This window comes from Thermobia domestica, chromosome 4 (genome assembly GCF_964235325.1).
Source record: "Thermobia domestica chromosome 4, izTheDome1.hap1.1, whole genome shotgun sequence".
Taxonomy (NCBI): domain Eukaryota; kingdom Metazoa; phylum Arthropoda; class Insecta; order Zygentoma; family Lepismatidae; genus Thermobia; species Thermobia domestica.
This window is the reverse complement of record NC_137457.1, coordinates 239,351,941-239,370,081: the sequence shown is the minus strand read 5'-3', so window position 1 is coordinate 239,370,081 and position 18,141 is coordinate 239,351,941. Positions and strand designations below refer to the sequence as shown.

The window sequence follows — 18,141 nt, the reverse complement described above, 5'->3', positions numbered from 1 at the left end:
TTAGTGTTTGACACAACCAGTAGGTTGGGCGTGTTGTTAAACAATTTACGAACATATTATATAATAGAAAGATTACTGGAGTGTTTACTGAGAATATGCTTTTTCAGTAAACGCATATTTGCTGAGAGTACAAACTTTTACACTCAGACTAAATTATGCAAAATTGCAACTGTTAATACAATTTAAAAATGTGATCTATTGTTCTTTGAACACGGGAATGTTCTTTAATACTCGATGTTTACATTTATATTCGTTGTAGGAACGAAAGAAGGAATAATAGATGCGATTTTCCAGATATCCGATTATGCTATGCTAATTATTCAGTTCTCGCTTATAAGAAAAAATATAAAATTTCACACTAAATCATTGGTAACCAAGCGTAGTTGTTCTTCTGTTTTTTAAAGATTTGAAAATAAACGATGTGTGTAAAATTTAACCGGAACGTTGAAAGTTTGGTTGAGAAAGCATCATTATCATATACGTTGAATCAAAACATTGTTTCGATGCGCCTCTATTAGTATCGAAGCCCTAAGGAAAGATGACAGTAGATTTTTCACTTTAGAAAATCACCATTTCATGGTTAAGAGCTTCAAATTTCTAACGTATTTTTCCAAAAATATTTCCATAATTTTTTCAAGATAATGAGAAGATTATTACTTTCCGTTTCCGTTTTTGTTTTATTAGTAAGTATTGAAATATGTTACTTCTCATTTTAGTCATTGCATATTTATATTAATGAAATTCAGTTTTTTTTTCATTACAAATGCACAAGTGATAGAGAACTCTTAATGTTTCAACCTCAAATGGGAAAGTTGAACAGTTAGCTACGGATTCAATCAGAATGTGATAAGAGAGTTTTAATAAGAAAACGTTAATATTTTCTGTTAGAACGATTAGCGATTAATGTTCCTGATTCTTATTATAATAAAAACGAAATTTATTATAAGAAAATCGTTAAATTTAGAAGTTCCGAAGTAAGGCATATTTGTAAGGGAAGGTAAGAGATATCCTTACATAGAAGTGAGAAACTTTTATTCCTAAAATTAAGTCTTCACGAAAATTTACTTTAGTATATAGGTGTGTATTTCTTTGTATGGCCGTGAACATACTAATTATCTTTCGAGGTAATTTACATTCATTTGTATAAATTTTAAAAAGTTCAAAATTCCAATGCATTACAACTATTCAGAACAAAAACAGCTGTTATTGCTCTATCAGTATTTGATACTAAATAGTAAATTATGTGCATGATACAAATTACCATTATATGTCCATATGAGGCGTACATATACTATCATTGTGATAAGATGTTAAAATTAAAATCACATTGTGGGAACTAAGGACGGCATGTATTGATTTTAACTTGAGCTAATTAAAATACGACTTATATTTATTTTAATTTAGAATACTTTATGATTTCCTTTTAGAAGACAGTTTCAAATTGTAAAATAAATCATTTATGCTGAATAAATCATGTTTCTTCTTGTAGAAATAATATATATACAAATGAACTCTAGTAATTTACACTCGTACTGAGATGAATAATTTCAACATATGCATTTAATAATAATGAATATTAATTTTTCTTGTAGTCCCACCTAATCTTCATAAGAATCTAATCACATTCTTCGCAATTAGCCCAGGGAAGTCTTTAGTGGCTGACAGTTTCCATCATTATCTTTTATATGATTACAATCTTTACAAGGTGAACGCATTTTGAAGATTCTTTTATCTTCGAAAGTGTATTCTTCGTTTGTGTCTATTGTAAACCTCATAAAGCTCTCAATATAGTTATCAGATCTACACTACGAAATTTCTTAATGGCTGGTAGTACTTATAATAATATTTTATGAATATGATCACTCATAACTCCAACGAGGATGCACCAATTTTAATGATTTTACTTACTTATATTTATTTGTCCTATCCTATAATAATACTTGTAATACACTGCACAATTATCTCTTGTTTTCCTTGTGCTTAACAGTTATATCTTAGAATAATCGCTTGAGCATCGATTTCAAAAGTTTGGGGTTCTGAGTTCGATTTAACTTTAGGTTATTTAGAAAATTTATGTAATTTGCACTATTGATACTTCCCATGTATAATAATATGAAAAATATTCTATATCTCTTGGTCTTGAATTTGAAATAACTTTCTACACAAGTGAAATACCAACAACATGTCTACAAAATCATGTCGTGACTTGATTCTGTCTCGAAACGTAATTAGCAAACAATAGATGAATATATAAGGCGCATCCTTAGTATGAGTGAAAATGTAACTGATCAAGAACACTGTTATGGTTTCCTAGCAATTGTGAAAGTTCCTAACTTTTTACTTCTTTAATACTATCACTGCTGATGGAAATAATAACAATATAATATTTTCGTTCGCCATTTACTATACATTCTATAAATCCGTTCGATCAAAATTTGTAAATTGCAACAATCGTTTACTTTGTATGCATATCTTGTTAGAATATCAATATAACGCATAAATAATCCTAATTCTTTTACCCAAGAGGACATTACTGTGTGCCGTGAAATTTATTCTAAAATGTAACATTTTGAAACAACGAGAAGAGACTATAAGAATAAGAATCATTATGCATTGACATCTGGGGTTGTGTTCTTGCATCTGAAGTTATGTTCCTGGAACGCACAATACCCTTTACACAAATTCAATTTGGATGTGTTTCATAATTCTCTGTTCAGCATGGACTTGGCTTCTTCTGAATTTCATCTTCTCAGTATTATGAGGAAATGGTTAGATGCACAGCACTTGGTGAAAATGAAGATCTTCAACATGCTATGACAGACTGGTTGAATTTGTATGCGGTTGAGTTTACTACAAAAAGATTCGTAAATTAGAAAAACGCTGGTACAAAAAGATCCGTAAATTAGAAAAACGCTATACAAGAACTACAAATTACGAGGCAACTATGTTGAAAATGAGAAGTTTCTTTTCTTGTATCTTGTATTTGAACGATTTTTTTTCCGAATTACCATTGTATGTAATGAAAGTCAAATGAGTCAGGCCATAAAGCCCCTTAACGGTGTTTTATAAATATTTTTAGTTAATCGATTCTAATATTTATACTTTCATACTTAACTTCAACATAGATGAACTGATTTTAGTGATCCTATTCATGTTTTGAAGAATTTACTTTCTCGATGTCTCACATAAGTTACATTAGGATTCAGTGATAGCCATTGGACCTAGATGATCCAACTCTGAGATCTGATAGTGTTTGTACCGCATAAAAGTTCATGTATATTTCCATAGCGCACGAAATGATTCAAAAAATACTCATGTATATCATGTAGGATGTCTTATTTAATTAAAAGTTATTTTCATTTAGTTAAAATATTTAAGTAGCTACTGGGGTAACGAAAATGTGTCAAAAGTAAACAATCTTCACATAAACTCAACATATTTTAATAACACATTAAATGTCAGGAAATAAAAGCTAAAACGAAATAGCAACCGACATCAAGAAACTCCAAAATGTAGATATTAATAAAAAGGGTATATTAGCATAAAAATATAAAAGCTCTTAATATTAAAACGTAGCTTATTAGTGTCATGAGTAAATACTCTTAATGTTTGTGTCAAGACAAACTAATTAATCCCTCATAAAATTATCACCAAAGGTATTGCTTAGGGAGGAATGGTATTTTTTTATAAGTGTTACTATTTAATTATATTTTACTTCTAAGTGCTTTTTGTTATAACTTTCTGCTTTTTAGTGCTTTTATTATTCTACGATTTTTAATGATGTTCTGAAATTCATTAATATGTTTTATTTATAATAATTCTCGACAATTAAGCTTAGAACTCACAAACTTAATTTCTTCAGAAGTAAAACGTATATTATAAAAATGTGGTGGATGACGGTAATTATTAACAGTTTTATAATAATTATTAACAGTTTATTAACAAAAGTTTAAACAATACAAGCAGAAACGAAATTGCACAGAGGTTTCTATATGAAAATAGCCCAAATTTAGTTCCATGTGTGAAATATTATAAAAGAAATGAATAACAGGAAAACATAGTAGTCTTTTTTCTTCTTAAGTACAGTGTACAAATAGAAATTTAAACTGCAACACATTAGCCACTTTGTCCATCTTCGACGTAACAAGGCAAAAAATACATTATCAAAATGGAGTATGGATTATACATCTCGAAACAGGTTCATTCCAAATTGAGTTTTGAGGTCAAGGCTATAAAATTAAGCGGTCAGTTAATAGATTTTTGTAACTTACGTTTTTAAAATACACGTAACAAAAAGTTGCCTAAAAAGTTATATAGATCCGCACTTTAGAGAGAGCTCTAATACTTTACTGTAAAAGCAAGTTACTGGAATGAAGAACATTATTGCTGTACGTAACCTTCCCGAAGACCATCTTGGTAGCCGGAATCTTTCATGCAGATCCATTTTAAAATGAGAGGGAATTTGGACAATCATTTCGGTCTAGTAATTTAAGACAATCGCATTTATTATAAATCGGTTACCACATATCATTCTTCTGTTAAAAGTTATTGATGTGATGTCCATAGTTTATAACTGATGACAACTAATGATATTTGTTCATAAGTCATATAACTGATATATCTGTTTTCTTGGATGTGTAATTGAGCAACAAGATAATGTAATTCAAAAATGAACAAAGGGAATTCTAAAGTCAAAGAGAACAGTTTACGGGATTTTGCCAATAAATTTAAAGAAAGGATCCATCATAATCAACTAGTGTTTTATGTAACTATTACCAATGAGAACAATTGTTTTAAAGAAATGGGTTCAATGCAAGATAAAGATCACTCTGGAAGACTTCAAAAACTGCAGCAGAGGAAAGAATGATTACGATATGCAACCGTTCGTAAAATTTCCCAAAACAAATGTACTTGGTGACTATTCGTCTAATGTGTTGGAGCAGTGCGTTTGACAAGTAATAATATCCAAGAAGATAAATAGCATGCATGAATTATACAAATGCAGTAACATATCAGAGAAGATGATTCGCGTTTTAGAATGAAGCTTGATGAGCGGTATGACAATTCAAGGGTGTTACTGACTTCAGATGAAATATTCTGTATAGAGGTGAAGCACTCTTTTTTAGTCAGCAGGGAGGTAAATACATTTGCCATGTGTTATTGGTCACCTGGTAATCAACATTCGTAAATCCAGTAAGTATAGTTGAGGAAAGGAATATGCTAATCAAAATATGAATGTTCCATTTTTTATTGAGAGAACAGTAACTGCCGACGACTACTTGTCATTCTTACGAGATAAATGTTACACCCAGTGTGTTTCCCAGATGTATTTTTTAATTCTTCCAATATGTTTCAGTGTTAATTTCAATAGTTTGCGAACTGGCACACTGGGAGAAATTGAACAGTCAGCAAGTCGCTATACCTACCCTAAGTGCATTTTATCATTGGGAGAAATCCCAAAGAAATTGCTAATGACGTTCAGATAAATCATATGCTTTACCTTGTTCATTGAATCATTGAGGTTTGTTCTCTCATAAATGTTCAGCCTTCAAGGACGACTCATAATTTCCGTCTAACTTTGTCGGTGCTTGGTGAGCACACAGAACACAGAATACGTGAATGAATATGTATTTTCAACGAATAATGGCATAAGGGTACTGATTTCACTCTTATCTTTTGCGTAAACATGTAGTCCGAAAATATAAGTCGTAAATTCATTTTACCAATTGAAAATATATCTAAATCCCTGATGACTACACAAACAAATAGTCTCTTGGCTATAATATGATCCAACGATATTAAATCAAGTGTTTTTTGTTCTAACTTTCTCTAGCCCGTTTCTTAAGGGGCTTACGAAATATTCTGTATGAATTTTGTAATAGTGCATATGCTATTTTAGTCAGTATTTATTTTTGTAAGCGTAGTTTATAAGACGTCCAATTAATCAATATTATCTCTTTACCACGAATCCACTATCATAATTAACTGAGGAGACAGATTGACTTAGGAATATTCATTGTGAAATCTAATATATTTAACGCGAATATATGTGTGTAACATGTAGATATGTATGGATTTAATGTTACACACTGTTTTAATCCAATACTTATTTCATGTATCGCGACACATTCGTACATCCGGGCATAATGTTAATAATTTTATCATTCATACTATTCGAATTAAGTCAACGTTGTCAAGTATATCTGAAGAATGTACGAGAATCGTTCCGAAAATAATGCCTCCAATTTTTTCAAGGAAACTAATGCAGATACATAAATAACAGCAGCACAACTAAACAGAGCAATACTTCAGCTACAGACTGGCATTTTCTACATGGCTCCCACTATTTGCTGTGCTCTTTTGCCAACGATAAACCAGAGCCTACATGCCGCTCTTGTAAAAATTGGAATCAACTGAAGCTAACCACTTCCTTTCAGCTGTAATGCTCCAGCATTTTTTTCCAAGGCATTACAGCCGTCATTCAGCTTTGTACATAATTCTGATCGTTTTCCGGCGATCAGTAAGGATAAGTTGATCAAGACGCTCTTCATTGCGAGGTATGACAGCTGTGAAGGGTCAACCTGGTCTGGCTTGTCATTAACACCCTTTTCACTACCTTGAAAATTCCGTACCCATCGCTTCACATTGCTCTTGTTTATTGTATCTAGTCCATAAACGTATACCGAGCGTCGGTGGATCTTCAACAGCGAGGAATTCAATCACACATTGTTGTTTTATACGCACATCCATATCAGTCTCCATTTTGGAACACTCCTATGTTGGCACCAACTACCGCAGAACAACGAGACCAGCTGCAAATAAAAAAGAAATGTTCAGGAATTAGCACTACACCAACATCTTTCACAGACATACGAAGTCAACTCAAAAAATAGGAGGCATTAATTTCGGAAGAACTTAATACAATGTTCTTTTAAGTGAATCATGAAACAAATGTTAAAAGTTAGATTGTTTATATAAAGGTAATAGACTGTAATATTTACTTTTGTAGATTATATTGATTTTCTTTATACTCTTTAGATACTTCCCTTCAAAGGAGAAATGATACATGACATAGTGAATGCAATCAGTAAGTAATAGGATAAGTGTGTTCATTATTAAACTACTATTAACACCATTTTCATTCCTAAATAAATCGGCTGTTTTCTACTTTGATATTTATGTCAACTTTAAGTTGTATCTACGGTGACGTAGTACATATTAAACAGGTGATGCACATTGTACCACCATAAATCTATTTCTAGCATATAATAATGTCAGCCACAATTAATGTCAGTTTCTCGAGTAGATAATTTGTAATTCAATTGTTACGAAAAAAATAAAAAGTTTCATATCTTCCACTTTCGGCGTATACTGTAGATTACTTTAATGCTGTAACACAATTTCTAATATTGATGAAATTCATGAATTTCTAGATCTCTAATCCGGTTATTGAGCTTGCATTGTGTTTAATTTGAGGAGTCTGTGTTTTACAACTAGTTTACGTTTGATAAAGTTACTGTTCTTGTTCATTATTTGACGAAAAGCTCTTGTTCGTGTCAGTGTTCATAGGAATATTTTTAGAGAGTCATTTCCCATGAGCACACTCTGAGTTAAGGAGAGTATATTAGATTACTTAAGTTCATGGATAATTATTTCTATATTAAAGTTAGTAGTGCCATTGCCATGGATACTCCTTATAAACCACGGATACTCCAGATGGTATAGAAAGTTTTTCGTTAATCCATGCATTGAATTTCGACGAAAATGTAATGCAGAACACGGTAGTCCATTGCTTGCCTTGATCGTCTATCTAACAGCAGAAGCAAAAGAAATCTATTTGTATAGGTGGCGTAATTGAAAAATTCCTCTAAGCAAATATTACTCACCCTGAAAATAAGGGAAAAATTCAGAATAATAAGAACTTTCCAGACAATTTTGTACTTGTCTATAAGACAAGAATATCAAATGAAACTTCAGCAAGGCGTTTATCAGAGTTCACTCTGACGCACATCGTAACGTTACTTACAACAGTAACAAAATTATACAATTTATACGAACTGAAAATTCCTATCAGTCGGCAATGTTATGCTTCAGGTATAAAAACCTATGGAGCAAGTCCTTACGACTTAAACATTCGTATTAGGAAGAATATGCTAAACGGTTGCAGTATTACCAAATGATTAAATTTGAAAAGCTCATGCCTTTAGTGCAAAAACCATAGTGTAGCCCAAATCCATAATTCACGAACCTGGCAATCTTTCAAAATTTGATACCATTGTGAACTTCAGTTATTCCAAAAACTAGTAACGGGTAGTCAGTCCTATTTCTACAACATTATGTGTGTTTGACAGTATAATTTAATGAGTCAATCTTGCTATGAAGTATATATCTATATATAATACTTGTTGTATTTCGACTTCATGACCTTGAAATCTATACTAGGTTATTTTATTACGTTTTTTATTTTCCTTTATTCATTATGGAAAAAGCGAATTCGTTATAGTAGAGTTAAAAAATGCTTATAAGTTACAACGTAAGTTACTCACATCTTACTCCGCGATTTGCATTTGTATCACGCCACCAGTGTTGTTTGAAACACATAAAACATCATATAACCAAGATACGATATGTTGAAAATGTTAGGAGAGAAAATATGTCTGAAATAAATTACGTACTATACTAATAAAATTTTTGATTCTTTTTTAAATATTGTCTTCGCTCATAGAAGGAGATTTTCACTTTTTGTCCCAAATCTATAAAATTTCAAAACACTTATATCACTGAGCAATAATATTAAAATGTTTAATATAAAGTATGCTACAGGATTACGGTTTAAAGACTATTGAGCAATAAGAATAACTACAAATACAACCGATTCTCATATTTATCAACATTACTTTTTTAAGTGTTTTCTTTTTACCACTTATATGAGACACTTTTCTAGGGAAATTACGTTGCATGTGTAATATCATTATATATCCCTTAGAATAAGAGAATCAACAAAATGTACATTTTTTATTGTAACAAATGGATTATTTTATTGCTTCACTTACATATTATTATTTTTTATAGATTTGAAATGTTGTATGTTAATCAAAATATTACATGTTTTTCAGCTTCGGTGTTAGAGAAGCACCACAGAAACAGTAATAGTTATTCTTCTAGCATTCATGGTACGTAATTCATAATAAGGAGTCTTTTATGTAAAAAAAAACGCAAATGTTCAGTTTATCGAATAGCATTTGAATTTGACAAGCCAGTGACTATGTGAAAGCAATTACCTTTAGATACAGTCCGATATGTTGATTGGAAGAAGAGAAACTAAGGTCTATAAATTGAATTGCGTAACTTTAATTGCCCCTATAGAGTATTTTTTATCACCTCACCGAATGATATTATGTCACGAATAAAAATAGGACTATTTATGGAAGTTCAATAATGGCATATTATTTAAAAATAAGATTTGCAATCATACATGTTATTTTGTATTAGTGAATGGTGATATTTTGAATAATAATTTTAATTTTACGAATTCATTCGAGATAGTATTTATTGTTCTGTTTTAAGGAAAATAGCTAAGAAAATACACAAGGGATGAGAACTATTTGTCTATAATAGTTCAAATTACTTTATATGTACATGTTTGCAGCTTCAAAATGTTTAATTCGTTAATGAATGAAAATTATTTAGTAAATGAAAGGGTTAAATCGTACATCTTTACGTAGTATCCGAATTACATCAGCTACCAGGAATCTAACCTGCATCTTACATACTGAAGGTGCGCACTTTAACATTATTTCCACAGACGTATTCCAACGTAGGGGACAGTTGCGTAAGTTGCATACATTTTAAAAAAATAAATTTTCGTGGTAACACAAAACGTAAGATAAATTTTATTCCTTGCAATAGGTTTGGCCACATATTGAAATTTCAAGAAGTTTTTATCTGTTTTCGTGAGTGATAAATTACATGACGCATATGTTGTTGTGACATCTTGTTTCGAACTCGCAATAATCTATTCGTTTTCTTGTTCTTTAGCCCTTCCTCTAGCTTTTATTTAACAGAGCTGAATGTTGCAAACTTCATTCATTGGCCTCTACTAAACATTGTGTGCTATTGTACGTGCTTACATGCTGGGGAAGGGTATATTTTAAACGCTTTTTTTTTGTGAGACATTTAGAATATCATGCTGTCTTTGATACAGAGTTTGGGATGTAACCTAGACTACCTTCAAGCAATTCTTTAACAATGCCTGTTGGATATATCGGATCACTGACATATGTCCCATTTCGTTGTTCCTTTGTTTCTCAGCAAGGTCCATATAAATATCTGAAGACACGTCAATAAATAAACCATACACCACTGATATTGTAACTGCTCTTGGGATTATGGCTCGACGATAAGGCACAACAATGAAAGAAGACACGAGTCCCAGACGCAGGGAAGGCACATTATCTATGTGGTGCGTTGCAACTGCTGTGTTATAGTGAAGTAGAAATAATTGGAATATCATAACTAGGAATTGTAAGCGATAGTTCTGCGGCCTGGAAGTTGAAGCATCAAGACAGAATTGTATCTTGCCAATTTGGGGACTCTAGATTACACTAGTGAACCAATTTTAAAATGTTTCATGCTTGGAAAGGAAAAGTACATTTATGCAAATGAGGATGCTGAATACGAAAATTGAAATAAAAATACTGAATTGGTTCCAGTTTAAGTGTGGTCGACAGAAATATGTGTTATGTAGTGTTGACACTTGGATTCTTGAATTTCTTATTTGCCCTTTCACTTAAGCTGTGTCTTCAATTCTCTTCAATCGATTATTGTGGTTAATATCTCATTCGCCTGAGAATGAAAAAAAGCTTGCAAATGGTAATATGAGCATGTATACATGATGTATAATAGCAGTGATATTTAAGGTAAAATTGGGGATTTCCCGTCAGGAAATAAGTATTTTCAAATGCAGTCCCCCGTTTTACTGCCCCAGCTAAAAGTATCCAAATATAATATACCTTTCAAACTAATGTATTTTACAGTAATGCATGTGCAAAGATTCATTGTAATATCTACAATAATTGTGAGGGAAAAATATTTCTCAGTTCTGCTTGGCAATACCAAATTTCATATAGGGGAAAATGAGGTATAAAATAAAAACATCCAAAGAGTAGTATGAAGATATAAGTATTTGGACACACTATGAGATATTTTATTATGAACTTTGGGACATTACTCTTTAAAATTCAGCTCAGCGAAAAGCATCATCGTCTAGTTAATGATGAGCCACATTTCATTTTTTTCTAAATTCATTTACTTTTCCAACTAGGAAGTTTTCTTGCTGTCTGTCATTTCTTTCTTACGCATGTATTAATTTCTAAATTAATAAAACAGCATATTTTTCCCTGTGGTCACCTCACCTTTGGTTAATATATGCGGTATGTACTTTCAATGAGACAGAAGAAATAGCCAATATAATTGGATATTAATTGTCTGTAGTCAGTGTTTACAGCGAGTAAATGATCACTGATTTGGGAATGTAGATCAAAGAATATCCTACATGAATTGACAGTTACAACAAGAATAAGTAGAATTGGATATCATTGATATAATAAACTGCAAGAACAATGAGTACTTACGAACTTCTTGTCAAATGTGCATTTTGACTTTCCTCTCCTTCTACTGATAGGGCATTCTTCACCAGTGCTGCTGTGGGTGCGATAAGACAGTGTTACAACTAGAGGAAAGAAACGATCTTGAGATCCTTTACTGGACTAACAATTCATCCTACTTTTTTTTACTTCACAACAACGAATTTCCAGTTGAATTTGTGAACAAAATACCTCTTAGAGTATGACGTCATTACTTAATACTTTGACTCCCTTCTGTTCAGAAACACAAAACACGCTTTGTTGTGTGCTATGATATATTAAAGGACTAACTATTCTCAAAATTTCAGATTTTTTATCCACGCCCATTGGAGATATTGGACACTAAAACATGCCAAATTTGCATAATTCCCCAACTTTACGATTTTTCCCAGGCTTTTGGGAGCAGCTACAGGTCTGTAAATTTTTGTGTATTAACTTATGATTCCGAACTACATGCACACACAAATTCAGACCACTATGTCTGTTGTTTCCTCAAATATGTCTTCAATACCCAAAAATGTTGGTGCTGTAGTCCCTGATTTCACTCCTTTCAATGGTTTTAGGCAAAATGTTTAGACAGGTGGAAGTCAGGATCGGTGGAAGGCGATGTATCTGCAGCAGAATTTGACAACCTGGATCACCTTTGCCCTCCTTTTGTTCTTCGTCAGATGAAATATTGGAGTAAGGTACAGAGGTTGAGGAACCTTTAGTTATTAAATATGTGGCACAATGACAATCATCTCAAGGACTATTTGGATAAGTAGTATTCCTGTATTTTATTTTCCGGATAGACCTTTAATTGGAAGAACTATAAATATCAGTTTCAAGTATGATCTGTCGTCTCTCTCTATATCATTGGAACTAGAAATGACATACATGGCTTTCCATTTAACCAATTCCATAAGTTGGTAGAACAAGTATTACAAAGAAATATGTGATACCTGCTTCTTGTCCATATCGCCCACTTTACAGAAAAGGTACAAGTGATAGATTTGCTTGATAATAGGCGTGAAATTCCACTTTTCGTTTCACTTCATTAAAAGCAACAATTTGATCTGCACTGTAGGCACATTTACGCAACATGTTTCTGCTTAGTACAGTCATATAATAATAATAATAATAATAATAATAATAATAATAATAATAATAATAATAATAATAATAATAATAATAATAATAATAATAATAATAATAATTGCATACACACACCCAATATCTCACCACGACCACGTCCGGAATAGCAAATTGTAACTAACTTATAAACTATAAAAGAACCTTACACAGCACATTTTCTCTGACAAACTCTTCAATACAAACTAAACTTTGATGTAGTGTTTCTTTGTCAGTGGTGAAGTGTGAGCAATAAGGATAGCCAGAGTGCGCAAGAATGTACTTCTGGAGAGTACTAAGGTTTTCGGTGGTCCAAATACAATTACAGGCTCAATTTTATAAAATGTTGTAAAATTGCACCTGGAATTATACTCAATTTACAAAGAAGTCAGAATTTCGGGGATCAAGAATTTCAGCAGAAAAAATTCAGCATAAACTATGTCAAGATAAGTATACATCATTCTCAGTTTACGTATGTAACGTACTTGCGTAAAACGACATCGTTAAGCTATGATAGTAACGTGGCTCATAACTTTTCCGTGAGTATGCATCTGTAAACCGAGAAAAACATTAATGAGACTAAAATCATATCATAAAAAAATAGAATTAATCGCGGAGGAGAATGAAGTTTTCTCATGTGCCAACACTATACCAGAAAAAGGGGACGGATGAAAGAACACTCCCGCTTGAAAACTTTTTCATCTGATCAGCTTTTATGCACCTCTATGGAAGCACGTGACGGAACATTACACTTTTGACAACTACTAATAAAACTAGAAAATATCCTTACTAGTATAAAATCGTTGTGGTATGAGGGTAAGGAAGACTGAAACGATACTTTAGTAACGAAAGGTGAAGTAAACAGCATTTTCCACATCACTCTGTTTTTCATCAGACCATCATTTCTCAAACTCTAAACTTGCACGTCGTATAATTATCCCATTCTGCCTCCATATTTGAATCTCTGTCTCTCTCTCTTTCAACGTCGTCCACTATGAACTCACATGACTTGAGATCAAACATTCTACTACTGAACCAAATGTAATCACTCTAGCAATCTAATATTGTAAATATATAGGTTTGTTGCTAATAGCAGTGTCATTCTATATTTTATTCATTGAAAGATACTACGCTGACATAAGAGTTCCGCTCTTTGAAGAGGGTTTAACTACACATTTGATTTAGCAATATGTGTTTATAACACTTAAGGGAGGGGATAATTACACATTCCAGTACTTTCTAAATGACACCCCGGATATAATGGCTGTACTTCAACACGATAACGCTCCACTCCGCACTTCAGAACTAGGTATTCTGTCACTAAATTATAGGATGATCCACCGTTCAAACAAGAAAAACATCAACATCATTCTCTTTCGCCTTAATAAAGGATGCCCATCTGTATTTCATCTCAGCTGGAACATAATATTGTATACTGAGCCGACGTTCATACTCCGCGGAACGAGTATCATTGAACACAGTGCCGCAATTCTTATTTACACTTCGTTTGCCATTGTACTTTTTAATTTACCAGCATTCATCGAGGATGTACATGCATTTGTGCTTTTACAATTCATTTTACGACTATAATCTAATTGACTTCTATTAACTTTAACATATTGATCAGCCTTCGTATGCAATTCCTCAATAGAAAATAGTATAAAGGTTTGTAACATATTGAACCTAACTGCCGGGTTCATTCCCTTGAGAATTATTTTCACTAGCTGTTGTTCATTATCAAAAGCATCTAACACTTTGGCTGAAAATACATATTATCTATATAGTAATCTAAAACTCAGTAAGAGTTTGTTTACGATAAATGCGTTCACTAATTAATCCATGTTTAACCGTATCAGTAATAGATTTATCTACAATACTTTTTCTAAGGGAAACCCATGTGACATTATTGCTCAATGCTTTTGGAACATCCCTCAAAAATTCACCTTCACTTTTCTTTAAATAGACGACAAAAGGAATGAAATGGGATAACTAGTTTCAGATTATACATGCTTAAGAATGTATAACATTTTAAAAAACAGTAAAACTTTTATTACCATTAACCGGCTTAATATGCTTAATACTGTTTTCCAACACCTCAATTTTCTTATTGAATGATTTTTTTTCAAATATTATTAAATTTAAAGACTCTTATCGTTTCGGAACAACTGTTATTACCTTTAGGTTCACCCTAGTACTTATGTTCACAGCTACGAACAGCATTTTGATTATCACCTTCAGATCTCATTTGATTATAACGACCTGCGTTTACATGTAATGAAGCTATGGGTGTTGAGTTTTCAAATAAGATACGCGTCTATAATAGTTTTGCATATTTAAATAAGGATTACGAAAGCCTTGACTTCTGTTCGGAATACTACCCACAGGAGGCTCACAGTAACTATCACGAAATCCTATATGTATTGCTTCATTACTACTACTATCATCAAATACGTGGTTGAATGATCCCTACTCATATTCTGCATGGTTTCGGTTCGATCTCGTTAAAAGCATTGGTTCCACATTCCCATGCATACTAAAATTTCTAATCTGAAATGTGTTGTCTAAAAGAATAGACCGGACAGGGAGTGTGAGACTCATGGAAATGCCACCGAATGCACTATTGTTTACAAAACCCGTCTCATCAATAGTATAAAGATCATTATCATTTGGCATATCGATACTAATATATTTATTTTCACAAGACATTTCAATAAAACGTAAACAACAAGGATGCTTAATAAATAACAATATATGAATAAGAATATATATAGGGGAAGTAAGTTGAATACGAGCATAGTTACTGAAAATACTAACATATCTCAAAAATGGTGTATTACAGAAAGCAAAAAATATCACCAAAAGAAAACCTGATCTTTCGTCTACAAACGGTAAAAAGTACAAGGTTATACATGCTTTTGTTGGCGAGTAATAAACAGGTTCGTATGATAGGTGCAGAGTGCTCATATTTTCCGTAACACAAGGGTAATGTGAGCACTTCATAAAGCAAATATGATCAGCGTTTCTTTTTCAATATTTTCACATAAAATACAAAACAAATACAAAAAATGTACAAAAGAAGAAATAAAACGTAACTGATTACAATAACGAGGAAACCATATTTGTACATGGACGTAAAACACAGTTCATTTCAAGAGTCCTGTCTATTGGCTTGACGTAAATAACTAGGCACTATATCTTCTGCAATAATTACAAAGAAAGAACTCAGGGCACTAAACGTTCACACAAAGGACATGATGCCAGTCTTGGCTCATATCACACTTGATGCATTCTTCCCTTTTGGAGTCTTCACTAAACTTTCCTTCACAAATATGGCAAATACTATCATTCTCCTCACACTATATGAATGAGCCTGTCCTCTTTCTTAAAGTAGCATTTCTGGCGTTTTCTTGAATAAAACTATTAGTGTCCACTTGTGCTTTAGATTTATTTATGGATGTCTGTTTCTGCACCTTTAGAGGAAGTCTTCCTTTTGAAATGCCTTTGGACATAAGCTGTATTATCAATTGCTTTTATTTATGTTCTTGTGCTTTTCCTCTATGCCTTCCTTTTCTGTTGCTTTATTTCTGAATAGTAGGCAAAGGAAAAATTGATTGACAATTTTCCGTGGTGTTTGAAAAACTTGGTTGATAGTGAACAGGTCTTCTCGGGCTCGCAGCCAGGTAAATACTGTTATATCTTGAGACGTTTCGAGGGCTGACATGGTCCTCATCTTCAGGCGAATATGTTGGTACAATAGAGTGTATGGAATATATATACTCATGTATGTATGATTGGACTCTTCTGATTGGTAGTTGAAATGGCGTGTTCTGATTGGTGCTTGAAATGGCCTGATATGATTGATGTCAATGTTTTACTCACTTGGAATCCTGTGTCTCTGTTAAGGTTCGTTTTTTCTTGTGTGATTGCAACAGCTTCTTTTATCCTCCTATCCTAAACTCTTGAGCATTTTGCTATTATTTCGGCATCTGTGAACAAAATCTTATGTTGCTGTTTGATGCTATGTTCAGCCAGTCAGGATTTTTCTGTTTGGTTTAGTCTGATGTAACTGTTGTGTTCTTTGCGTCTGGCTTCACATGAGTATATATATTCCATACACTCTATTGTACCAACATATTCGCCTGAAGATGAGGATGATGTCAGCCCTCGGAACGTCGCAAAATATAACAGTATTTACCTGGCTGCTAGCCCGAGAAGAACTGTTCACAATAGGTCGCCAGGAAAGCTTCAATAGATACCTTGGTTGATAGTGTTTCCTCAGACACTGGTCCAGGCCGAAGTCCAGAGTTTGCGAAAACAGGCAAGTTCTTGACCTGTAGATGTATTGGTTGGTGATGTGTGCACTATAGCAACATTAGACAGTGTAGAAGTTGTTGGGTCATTATTACCTGCAGATGACCTTAAAGTTTCTTGAGAAACATCGAGAGAATAATTCTCTGCAACATAAGCGTAAACAGGAATAGCATATACTGTACATCTACTGGCCACAGTCCACTTGCTTTAAACGCACTTGAAGCAATTCCAACAGTAGCATTAGTATTCCATGCTCTCGTGATCATTTTAGCAAATTCTAATTTGGTAAATACATTGCTTTTATGAACTTGAAGATTGTAGAATTCATATAGTCCTTTCTAAGAAATATCTACTTTAGTTAACTTCGCAAAAGTTCATCATGTTCATTTCTCTCATTACTTAAAAAAATAAGTGTGCCCATATTAAACTGAATTTAAAAGCTCATATTACACTGACAGTTAATGATATTTTAACATGTTCTAGTTGGCAACTTTGTTTATAGGAAAGAAGAAAACAGCAGACTGACGTTGCGTTTCTAGACAGAACTGACTATAAATCCAGTGACAAATTATATACAACGCATAGATACCAAGTTTTAGATTATCATCCATGACCCTGATTTAACTGTGGCTCCAAAATTCTACAGGTTTATATTCTAGGTACCTGTAAAATTGCCTCTTATTTCACAATAACAGCAGCGAACGAACTTGGGCTCCCCTCTGCAAATTCATTAAACTCCAAACAATGCTACCAACTTCGCTGTTTTCCTCTTGCGCAAGATATGTGTGCGCTGTATGAATTTTAGCTTTGTGCTGCTCATATTTGCGGACTGCTCATATTAAACTGACCCCCTATATATATATACGAATAACTATACTTAATACTAAACACAAACTAAACTACAAAGGAGCTTTGACCCAAGCAAAAAACAATGCAATACACAAACGAACAAACAGTTCTCCGAGTACACATCCGTATTCAAGCAGCTTTCTGACTATTCAAGTAATAACCAACAGTAATTACCCTTACAATCCTAAGTATATTTTTCTTTTCTTTTTCCTTTTAAGACTAACTC

General features: G+C 32.8%; 1 protein-coding gene across 2 annotated transcripts in view; it reads left to right on the top strand.

Moving 5' to 3' along the window:
- Positions 1-528: 528 nt before the first annotated feature.
- Positions 529-18,141, top strand: part of LOC145683467 (uncharacterized) — a 50,978-nt gene continuing 33,365 nt past the window's right edge. For both annotated transcript variants that reach the window (XM_081754799.1, XM_081754800.1), the window contains exons 1-3: positions 529-683; positions 7,039-7,087; positions 9,117-9,173. In XM_081754799.1, coding sequence (XP_081610925.1) covers positions 642-683; positions 7,039-7,087; positions 9,117-9,173 — 148 coding nt within the window. In that variant the 5' untranslated portion in view covers positions 529-641. The remainder of the gene's footprint in view (positions 684-7,038; positions 7,088-9,116; positions 9,174-18,141) is intronic.